Here is an 11,615-nt window from a genome sequence, read left to right on the forward strand (position 1 = left end):
TTAAACGTAGCGCATCTAAACTCTGATGGAAGACTGGGCCCTGGGAGAGTAGATCGGTTCTGAGTGGCAGAGGCCACGGAGCATCTCCTAGAACAGCAGTCAGCAACCTTCGGCACTCCAGATGTGTTGAAACTACGACTCCCAGCATGCTCTATTCACTTTTATGGGAGTCCTGAAAATAGCTAAGCAAGTGTGCATGCTGGGAGTCGTAGTTTCATCACAGCTGGAGTGCCGAAGGTTGCTGATCCCTGTCCTAGAAGAATGATCTCTGAGTACAAAGCTCGTCGAGGCCAGTCTGGGGTGATCAGGATTGTCTTGATGCCTTCCCTCCTGATTCTGCGAAGGATCTGAGGACAGGTTCGCCCTGATGTCCTGATACTTAAGGACTCGGCAGGCGGTGATCATTGAGCAGGTACCTTGGCTAAAATGCGAGGGGGGGGGGGGTCCCGTGACGTGACAATTCAGACCTGCGGTTTGCGGCTTTTCACTGTTGCGGCGGCGGCTAGCGGCAATGCCATCGAGTCCCCATGCGGCTGTAGGGGGGACCCGATGGCAAGGAAGGCAGCGCGATGCCTTCCTTAGGCATCTGCGCTGCCTTCCGGTGACGAGCCTGTGAGATCCAGCCCCCTGGATCTCACAGGCCAGAAGCTGTATGAGTAATACACACAGTATTACTCATACAGCCAATGCATTCCAATACAGAAGTATTGGAATGCATTGTAAAAGGGATTAGACCCCCAAAAGTTGAAGTCCCAAAGTGGGACAAAAAATAAAGTTAAAAAAAAAATAAAAGTTTTCCCCCAAAAAATTAAAAGTTTCAAGTAAAAATAAACAAAAACGTAATTTTCCACAAATAAAAAGTAAAAAAAATAAAAATAAATAGGAAAAAAATAAATAAAAAATTTACATATTAGGTATCGCCGTGTCCGTATCGACCGGCTCTATAAACATATCACATGACCTAACCCCTCAGATGAACACCGTAAAAAATAAAAACTGTGCTAAATTAACCATTTTTTTGGTCACCTTACATCACAAAAAGTACAACAGTAAGCGATCAAAAAGGCGTATGCCCACCAAAATAATACCAATCTAACCGTCACCTCATCCCGCAAAAAATTCGACCCTACCTAAGACAATCGCCCAAAAAATAAAAAATATGGCTCTCAGACTATGGAGACACTAAAACATGATTTTTTTGGTTTCAAAAATGAAATCATTGTGTAAAACTTACATAAATAAAAAATATATATTGTGGGGATCAGCTCAAACAGTGACTTCAGGTGTCATTTAAACAATAGTCTTTTATTTTGTTCAACACAGCCTTAACAAATGCTCGCTTACTTCAGCGGGTAAACAGAAAGAAACACAGTCCATATGAAATGGTATAACTCACAGTCCTCTGTAGTTCCAGAGTTCCACCATCCGCTGGAGAGGGGAAAATTAGGCAATGGCAGGCTTATCCACAGCAACACAGCTACACACCACACAGCTTTACTCCCAGTCTGTTACACTTCCAGACTAGGAACCACACCCCCAGCTCTCCTGGGATTCCTGGCTTAAATAGGCACCTGGCCTGGATACGTGGGAGTAATCATCCCACCCTGCTCTTTGACTACTCCAATGAAACCCGGCCCGGATCAGCTGCAGCTAGCAGCTAAACTACCTCTAGCAACTGTCAGTAACCTAGGGTTACTGACAAAACATTACCGGTTCATTTCACTGAGGCCAGGCACCTCGGTGACACGTATCTATCATCTATTATGGCACCTTGTGCCTTCTCACAATATATACATATTAGGTATCACCGCGTCCGTATCGACCGGCTCTAAAAAAAATACCACATGATCTAACCTGTCAGATGAATGTTGTAAATAACAAAAAAAAAAAAAAAAAGTGCCAAAACAGCTATTTCTTGTTACCTTGCCTCACAAAAAGTGTAATATAGAGCAACCAAAAAAATCATATGTACCCTAAACTAGTACCAACAAAACTATGGAGTTTCTACTATAGGGGTGCATCAGGGGGGCTTCAAATGGGACATGGTGTCAAAAAAAAACTGTCCGTACAGCAGTTTACGACCACATATGGGGTGTTTCTGTAAACTACAGAATCAGGGCCATAAATATTGAGTTTTCTTTGGCTGTTAACCCTTGCTTTGTAACTGGAAAAAAAAAATATTAAAAATGGAAAATCTGCCAAAAAAGTTAAATTTTTAAATTGTATCTCTATTTTCCATTCATTCTTGTGGAACACCTAAAGGGTTAACGACATTTGTAAAATCAGTTTTGAATACTTAGAGGGGTGTAGTTTCTATAATGGGGTCACTTTTGGGTGGTTTCTATTATGTAAGCCTCACAAAGTGACTTCAGACCTGAACTGGTCCTTAAAAAGTGGGTTTTTGAAAATTTCTAAGAAATTTCAAGATTTACTTCTAAACTTCTAAGCCTTGTAACGTCCCCAAAAATAAAATGTCATTCCCAAAATGATCCTAACATGAAGTAGACATATGGGAAATGTAAAGTAATAACTATTTTTGTAGGTATTACTATGTATTATAGAAGTAGAGAAATTGAAACTTGGAAATTTGCTAATTTTTCCTAATTTTTGGCAAATTAGAATTTTTTTTACTCCATTTTACCAGTGTCATGAAGTACAATATGTGACGAAAAAACAATCCTCAGAATGGCCTGGATAAGTAAAAGCGTTTTAAAGTTATCACCACTTAAAGTGACACTGGTCAGATTTGCAAAAAATGGCCTGGTCCTTAAAGAGGACCTTTCACCGATTATTACACTATGAACTAACTATTCAGACATGTAGAGCGGCGCCCGGGGATCTCACTGCACTTATTATCCCTGGGCGCCGCTCCGTTCTCCTGCTATGCCCTCCGGTATCTCCGCTCACTAAGTTATGGTAGGCAGAGATTCCAGTCACTAAGTTATGGTAGGCGGAGTCTACCCTTGTTCTGCTCTAGCGCTGGCCAATCGCAGCGCAGAGGTTATTTTCTCCCAGGCTGTGAGCTCTGCAATGCGATTGTTCTTCTGTAGCGCTGGCCAATCTGCCGCCTACCATAACTTAGGGAACGGAGATACCGGAGGACATAGCAGGAGAACGGAGCGGCGCCCAGGGATAATAAGTGCAGTGAGATCCCCGGGCGCCGTTCTACATGTCTGTATAGTTAGTTCATAGTGTAATAATCGGTGAAAGGTCCTCTTTAAAGTGAAATAAGGCTGCGTCCTTAAGGAGTTAAAAGAGCCACCCTGCTAAGCAGGGAGGTCTGCCTCCTACGACACTAAGCTAAAAACGGATATGATATGCTCTCTCCAGGCTGGAGGGGGTATAGCCTGCAAGGGAGGAGCTAACAGTTTTCAGCCTAGTGTCGCCTCCTAGTGGCAGGAGCAAGCTATACCCACGGCCCTGTGTTGCCCAATGATATGAGCGAGAAAAAGGCTTCCGCTTTTTTGACCTATTAGACTGCCTGTTTTGTGGTAAATGGGTGCTCTTACCACCTGTAGCGTCCGAAATGATCTCATCCAGGCGCTTACCAAAAAGTCTGCCGCCAGTAAAGGGGAGGGCCGTCAGGGTCCGCTTTGAAGCATTATCTGCCGTCCAGTAGGATAGCCATAGGGTACGGTGAATAGCCACCAACAGGGCTGACGCACGAGCCATAAACCTGGCCGCGTCCAAAGATGCTTCACAAATATATGCACTGGCATGCTACATTGCAAGTTCCCCCGAGGGGACTCCCGAGTCGAGACCCTGACGTGAGTTACTTGCCCCAAACACCGGCTGCAGCGCTGTGCCCACTGCTTCAAAGGCAGATTTTGCAAACGCTTCCAGCTTCTTATCTTTGATATCAGAAAAAGAAGCCCCATCCGCCAGTGGCAAGGTAGTATGTTTAGCCAAGCGGGAAACTGGCAGGTCCACTATAGGTGGAGCCGACCATTTCTTAGTGAAATCCTCCGGAAAAGGATAAAGGTTCAAGCGTTTTGGCAACAAGAAATGTCTATCAGGGAAATTCCACTCCTTGGAGAGAGAGGAATCAAACTCCTTGTGCAAATGACGGGACTTCCTAAAAGGAAACACCCACGCTGGCAGATGATCCTCAACCTGCAACGTCTCAATAACTGCTGTAAATAAATTGTCCACCATGGAGGACAGTTTGGACGACTGACCCTCCGGTGATACAACATCCTCATATGACCCTCTCTCCTCGGAATCGAAACTCTAGTAGGAGGAGGAGGAGAGGCCGAGGAAACGGGAGACAGACACCCTTTTGAGGAAGGATGTTCTGGCCCGTTTTGCGGGACGGCCGCAATGGGTACGCGCCCCATGATCCCCAGAGTCGGACCGGTCATAGGACTGCCTTGACGACAAACGCCCCAATATATCCACAATAGCTTTGTTGGTATTGGAGACATTCTGCACCACCCTAGACAGGGAACATGCCCATTCCGGTTCTTCCATAGCTTGGGCAGCGGGAAGCAACGGGTCCGGGGCCGAGCCACTTGATGGTGGCGCAGCACACGCAAAGCAGAGGGAGTCTGACTGAGGGGATGGAAATTGTGTGCGACACGACGCACAAGCAAAATGACACACCAAAGGGACCGCCTGTTTTGGGACCTGGAGTCTGGGATCAGACATAGTGACAATCCTGGCGCCGAGGAAGGTTAAGCCCTGTAAGAAGGGACAAACAGCACTTACCCAGCCTGTGCAGCAAACCAGTCCGTCAGCGTCCCGCCAGGTGCTTTAAATCCCGGAAGTTGGCGGAGCCTACTCTCCCTCTGCTCAGCAGCCGGCAGTGCGAACAAGCCACACCGCCAAAAATCACGCCAGCTCTCAGCGCCCCCCCCCCCCCCCCCACCGCTCGTCAGAAGCCGGGGCCTTAATTAACAATGGCCCCGGCTGCCCCAGAACCGACGCGACGACCATGAAGTGGCGCGCAGGAGGAAACTTCGCCCCACTCCTCTCCCAGGTGCTTTCAGGAGGACGCCTCCGTGAAAACGGACGCCCCCCAGTAGTAGGCCCCAAATTAAACCGGGGCCTCAATTACCAATGGCCCTGTGGAAGCAGCGATCTCCTCAACACAGAGGCAGGTCGGCCACACAACAAGAGCAGCCCCGAGCCTTGCACCAGGTGCCATTTAACATTTGAAGGGCTCTTACTGCCCATGGTACAGGGCGACCACATGGGGACCATAACACATGGGGAGGAGCGGGAACTGGGGGGGGGGGGGGGGGGGGGAGGCACTGTGGGCAGTCTGCTACTCACCTGTCCGAAGTCTTCTGCCCCCCTGGCTCCAGCCGGATCACCATCTTCAGTGTGCGGCCCCTTGATGAGGGACGCTACACCGGAAACAGAGGGGACTTTTACTGAAAAAAAGATAAAAATTTGTAAAGCTAGCAGACCTGCAACGCAGGAAGGTCTGCCTCCTACAGACCCTAAGCTAAAACCGATTTAACTTAGTCCCCGTAGGAAGAGTATAGCTGAAGAGGGAGGAGCTTACACTTTGTGTGCTTAGTGTCTGCCTCCTATACCCATGGTCAATGCCTGTGTCCCCCAATAATACGGATGAGAAAAAAAACATTTCCTAGACTCGGGTTCAGTTCCAAGGCCAATACATTCTAATACTGTACGGAATGCTCGATATTTCATCCGAAGTCGATTCACTCATCCCTAATATATGCTGTCAGTGTGAATAGGGGGCTCTGCGCAGCTGGATGCATTGAAAACAGCTGGCTTCCTTTTGAGAAGCGGTGTCAATTTTGTACGGTAGTTTAAAAATTAGGTATAACTTCTCTACTCATCTATCAGAAAGGAAACATTATTTTATACAAAAAGTTCATCATACTTACTTGGTTTCCTTCTGGGGCTTTTCAATGATATCCTCCTCTTCTTTCTCTTTGTTGGCAATTTCAGCACGAACCTAACAATACAGAATAGCAATACCCATAAGCTTTTCTACTACCTAAACAATCTCCAGTAAAGAGACTGGTTTATAAACCAGATTTGTATACCTTTTGCAACAGAGCAAAATCCAGACCTTTCACCAAGTGAGTGTGCTCCATGTCACCACCCAAGAACTTGGATTCCTGGATCAACTGACGCCTTTTCTCTGCTGCGGACTTGTCACTGCAAAATAATGTGCAAAGAACCTGTTAACCTCATATCATTTTTTAGGACATGTGTGCGTGGGGGAGAAGTCTTTGTTAATCCATACAATAGCCGTAGCTTGACCTGTCCATCTAAACAGTGTCATATGAAAACAAAATCATAAGGATATGTTTTTTCCTAGGCATGTACTATTGATTTCAGTAGGAATCCACATCCACACTGTAGTTCATGTTGCAGATTTTTATTTGGCATAGCTAACTACCCTTTCCCTCAAGGACCTCCCTTTGGAGAAAGCAGGGAAGGGGGGGGGGGGGCTCGGTGGGAAGACGATGACCTCCCTAGTTGCACCAAACTGCCTAAATTGTGCCAATTTCCACAAAATTTTTGACATATTCTAGATGCAGACACATTAGAAGATCTGAACCAGTATTTTTTGGGAACACAACACTACATGCTTTCATGCATTTTTTTTAAATCAAAGCCAGAAGTGGATCCAGTGGTGTTTTTCCAAATCTGTTGTGTGTGAAACCACTCTAAAGAGGTTTTCCTGAGATTTTACATTGCTCATCAATGTACGATCTGTGGGGTACTGACCAGAACAACAAACGAGCAGTGTGTTATTGGGTGCTGCAGTTCAGCCATTCAAGTCTAGTTGCACACTAGAACTTAATATCCGGCAGGCTCTCTGCATTGATGGAAACTTTAATGTCCCTGCCAGAACAAGCTGCAGGATGCCAAGTACTAGTGGGAAACTAGCCTTACTCCTGTGGCCGTGTTTGGTACTGAAGTTAAGCCCATTCAGTTGTCATGTTTTAGAGAAAAAAAGACCCACCATCAATCGTGCATTGAAAATTCTTCAAAACGCCATTTAGGCAAATTGCAACTCATTTTAAAAGGGGTTTTCCTGGGAGCTCAATATTGATGATCTATTCTCAGGATGGGTCATTAATATCAAATCAGAGGAGACTCCCAGCACCCCCACTGATCAGCTGTTTGAAGAGACAATGGGCCTGGTGAGGACCGCAACCAAATTAAAGTGAATGGGCCAGGGCTGGAATACCTGAATACTACCTGAGGACGTAGCCTAGTCAAACAACTGATCAGCAGGAGTGCCGGGAGTCGGACACCCGCTGATCTAATGAGGAAAGGTCATCAATATCAAACTCCCTGAGGTTAGAACATAAGTATGGCAGAAACAAAAAAAAAAAAAAAATTATCCTTCTCTCTGTTAAAAAAAAATAGCCCTTAGTAACACAAACTTTTAGAATTAAAAAATATATATATTTTTTAAATGATTAAAACTTACGCCTCTGCTGTAGGTCCGACTGCTCGGTAATTTGCTGTCGTGCTAATGAGTTCAGTTTCTTCGTAGTCCTTGTTGACCCCATCTCGTCGCTCTTTGGCTCGGTCTCTATATTTCTCAGCAAGTTCTCTCTCGCGTTCAATTTCTTGCTGTCGTAATTTTGCATAGTAGCTGTATTAAGAAAAGAAAGGGTAACATTTGCAGACAGAATAAAAACTGTTTAAGGAAAACATCTGCTTTGATTGTGAAACTTTCTCTGTTATCACTCGGGTTTTTAACAATGTAGCCATCTGGTTACCTTTTTTTCTTCCTTCTTCTGGCAGCTGGATCTTCATCCTCATTATACTCGCGTGGCATCCTAGAAGGTACAAAGTTCAATTGGGACAGTGTTTAAAAATAGTATTTCACTCCCATTTATAACAAGTCTTGATTCACATCTGCATTACGGTACCCTGTTCAGGCAGAGGAACAGACCACTGGAGTTTCCATATCAGGCATAGCCAGACATCGCCATGGCCTTCAGGATTCTCATTCACTATAATGGGATCCGTTGTGTTTCTGGCATGAATGTCTGTTTTCTGCTGGAAAAATGCAGCTCCCCCACCCCGCCGACAGATCTCATTACAGTGAGCAGGGATCCGGCAGGCCATAGCGGTTTACGGCTTGCTAAAATACAGAAGTGGACATAGCCCTAGAAACTCCTTTATGTACTTACTCATGATGACGGGATTTTGTAGGTGGTGCAGAAGAAGGCGTTGAACGAGGGGTCATAAGAAGTTTACGGAAGTCTTCATTTGTCAGCTTTGACCTATAAATAATGATAGATCAGATGCATACAGTTACCACGTCATTTCATTAGAGCTGCTTATACATAGGTGCCCATTTACAAAGGCCAAGGTTTGAGTCAATTATTGGGAACAAATGCCTGGACAAACAATAACCGGCCTGTGTAAAGCTGTAGCTGATCACACAACCGTTGATGGTCAGCAGCATATCGTCGTGTGTAAACACATGATTGCTGCTGACAAAATGCAAAGCGAATGGGGCGGGGGGTGTGAACGCTTGCTCCCAAATCTGCCTGTGTAAAGATGCCACAAGAACGCTCGTTCATCAGGTGAAATGATTATGCATTAAATCATTTCTGAGCAGTTGATTGTGCTGTGCAAACGGGGATCTGCTGCTCAGAAACAATGATTCTCTAGGTGAACAAGCAATCGCAGTAGCTGTTGCTTATCCTCATACCTGCACTGATGAGCAGGACGTTATCAGGAAGGAACGGTCCCTTCCCAATAATTGTGGGTGATTGGGTCAGCACAACCCTGTATGTGGTGCACATCACTATGGCGAAATACATATACAATCGGAAAATACAAATGTGATAGCACTATGCAACCAGAATTCTGCCCTGCCTCCATGCTGGATGAGGCATTGGTGTACATTTTGGCCAAAGCGTAATAAGCCACTCACCACGTCAAGGTCGCCTCTATGGAGTGGTCCCTAACACTAGTTCCTACCTGTTTATGGGCCATGACAGCCACACAAAGTCCAGGGAATGCAGGTCAGCATGCACGCCAAGCACACTCTGCTTTTAACCCCGTCCGGTGCCATTACAGCTTTCATCGGCCCATAAACAGGTAGGAACTAGTGTTAGGGACTACTCCATAGAGCCTTCCCAATAATTGCCTGCTCAGTCAGAACAGTCTAAACGTACTCTTAAACCACAGAGTCATAAAACTGGCGCAGACTGTAAAATAAAAAGACTGACAACTAACACTTATAACCTATGCATAGGACAGGCAGTAAATGGATGACTGCTGGGGGTAACAGTGGACAGACCCCTATCATTCATGAGAACGGGCTCCCCGATATTCCCAGTTTCCAGGACTGCTGCTCTTGGCCTCACAGAGGTGAATGGAGCAGTGCTCAAACATGTGCGCTGCTGTTCCATTCGCATAGTGTTGTACAACTTTTGCATACAATGTAATTCCAGCGACATTTAATCAAAGTGCAGCATCGAAATGTTACTTACTGGAATGAATGCAGATCTTCCACCTCATGGCCATCTGGGGCCAGGGGATTGGAAAACAACTCACCTGAGAGAAAGAAACAACAGTATTATTATGACGTAAACTCTTTTAGGGCGACGTGTCCTCTCTTATACAACTTAGGGTGCATGCTCATCTTGCTATGCGGACAAGTAAAGATATGAGGAACTTTGCCACTAAGCTAAGAGCTGACATACAGTTCTCTCAGCTGAGCAGGAGCCTGCTCTGCTCAGCTAATCCTGGCATAGTACATGGGTACAGGGTACCCATATGCTATACCAAGAGTTAGTAATAGCCCAGGGGCCACGGGCAGCAATATGCACTCCTGCCCGTACTCACAGCGCTGCTGCGGCCCCATTGATAAAATGTGTACTCTGTACACGGCTGAGCTGTCAGTGGTGTACGGAGAACTGAGTTTTAAGCGCACAGTGAATGGTGCAATTTAGGGAGGTAACAGTGTGGTAAAAATAGAAAATTGATTAATAAAGTATATTAGAAACAGTTTTATTACGGCATTAGGGACAACATATTATAAGTTTATATAAAGGTTTAGATCCTCTAACAGTTTTTCTAGCTGTGTGAATCAGTACTAAACAGTTATTTGAGCCACATTATCAGTAAGATACAAACTGAGCTATAATGAGGGTTTATGTCAGAGAGCGGAGATAAGGAGTCCATCGGGGAGCTGGCAGATTCAGATCCTGCTATTAGAGCATCTCAGCTCTGTACAGAAAAAAGGACTCCATATTTTTAATAAAGACCAATTGAAAAAATTATTTTTCATAAATCTCAAAATGAGTATAATGCAATAATAGAAAAAAAAAACTGCCCCCAAAAGGTGTCCATAGCCTTTAAGTATCAAAGAACAGAGAATAAGAGAAACACACTGTAGACTTTATTTCCTAAGAACTACACCATAGTGGTAGCCAGTAGCAATGTTTCAGACCAATGGTCCTTCCTCAGGCCTGGCTATGATGAAAGAAGTATAGGAACGCACCGTCCAGTATGCCTGCGATAGCACTGGAAGCCTAATGTGTATGGTGTCCTGGAAGTAGAAGCATAGTTCTGCCTTATTGAAGTATATTTCCAGCTCTGGCTAGCCGCAATCCAAGCCACAGCCGCCACGCAAGGGAGCCGCAATCCAAGCCAGAGGGGGCCACGCAAGGGAGCCGCAATCCAAGCCAGAGGGGGCCACGCAAGGGAGCCGCAATCCAAGCCAGAGGGGGCCACGCAAGGGAGCCGCAATCCAAGCCAGAGGGGGCCACGCAAGGGAGCCGCAATCCAAGCCAGAGGGGGCCACGCAAGGGAGCCGCAATCCAAGCCAGAGGGGGCCACGCAAGGGAGCCGCAATCCAAGCCAGAGGGGGCCACGCAAGGGAGCCGCAATCCAAACCACAGCCGCCACGCAAGGGAGCCGCAATCCAAGCCACAGCCGCCACGCAATGGAGCCGCAATCCAAGCCACAGTTGCCACGCAAGGGAGCCGCAATCCAAGCCACAGCCGCCACGCAAGGGAGCCGCAATCCAAGCCACAGCCGCCACGCAAGGGAGCCGCAATCCAAGCCACAGCCGCCACGCAAGGGAGCCGCAATCCAAGCCACAGCCGCCACGCAAGGGAGCCGCAATCCAAGCCACAGCCGCCACGCAAGGGAGCTGCAATCCAAGATAGAGGGGCCATACAAGGGAGCTGCAATCCAAGCCACAGCCGCCACGCACGGGAGCTGCAATCCAATCCAATCCAAGCCGCCATGTTTGGATTCACATTACAGTCAGTGAACAGCAGTGTGAGGACGCTACTACTAACTACTGTATGTAGAAGGGCCTGTGGTGCTGCACACGAGTAGCAATATTGCTCGGACCGGGGTCCTGCCGTGACTACACACATAAGGCCGTGTAATGTGTGGAGGAGCGCTCTCTGCCGGTGCACCTGCGGTAACTACACACTAGTCCCGTACATAGAAGACATGATAATATTTACGACTTACTGTCTCTTTCGGGCATCTTCACGGTTAAGATACACCAACCATAAACAGGAAACACCTCGGATGACCCAGAAGTCCCTGTGCACTAACTAGATCCGGTCGCCAGCACGTGATCTAATAGTGTAATTTTATTGGATGAGACGTTATCAGATGACGCTGGAGGCCGGTGG

The 11,615-nt window shown here is 46.5% G+C and overlaps 1 protein-coding gene across 2 annotated transcripts in view; it reads right to left on the reverse strand.

Moving 5' to 3' along the window:
* The window catches only part of IK (IK cytokine), a 50,130-nt gene extending 38,565 nt beyond the window's left edge, over nucleotides 1-11,565 (reverse strand). The window contains exons 1-7 of one of the 2 annotated variants that reach the window (XM_040441791.1): nucleotides 11,449-11,565; nucleotides 9,450-9,513; nucleotides 8,136-8,228; nucleotides 7,719-7,778; nucleotides 7,424-7,591; nucleotides 6,021-6,135; nucleotides 5,859-5,929 (exon numbers count right to left, since the gene is read on the reverse strand). In XM_040441791.1, coding sequence (XP_040297725.1) covers nucleotides 5,859-5,929; nucleotides 6,021-6,135; nucleotides 7,424-7,591; nucleotides 7,719-7,778; nucleotides 8,136-8,228; nucleotides 9,450-9,513; nucleotides 11,449-11,464 — 587 coding nt within the window. In that variant the 5' untranslated portion in view covers nucleotides 11,465-11,565. Of the gene's footprint in view, nucleotides 1-5,858; nucleotides 5,930-6,020; nucleotides 6,136-7,423; nucleotides 7,594-7,718; nucleotides 7,779-8,135; nucleotides 8,229-9,449; nucleotides 9,514-11,448 lie in introns of those variants that run through there. The other variant, XM_040441799.1, reaches the window with a different exon arrangement.
* Between the last annotated feature and the right edge of the window lie 50 nt (nucleotides 11,566-11,615).

Source organism: Bufo bufo, chromosome 1, assembly GCF_905171765.1.
Source record: "Bufo bufo chromosome 1, aBufBuf1.1, whole genome shotgun sequence".
NCBI lineage: Eukaryota > Metazoa > Chordata > Amphibia > Anura > Bufonidae > Bufo > Bufo bufo.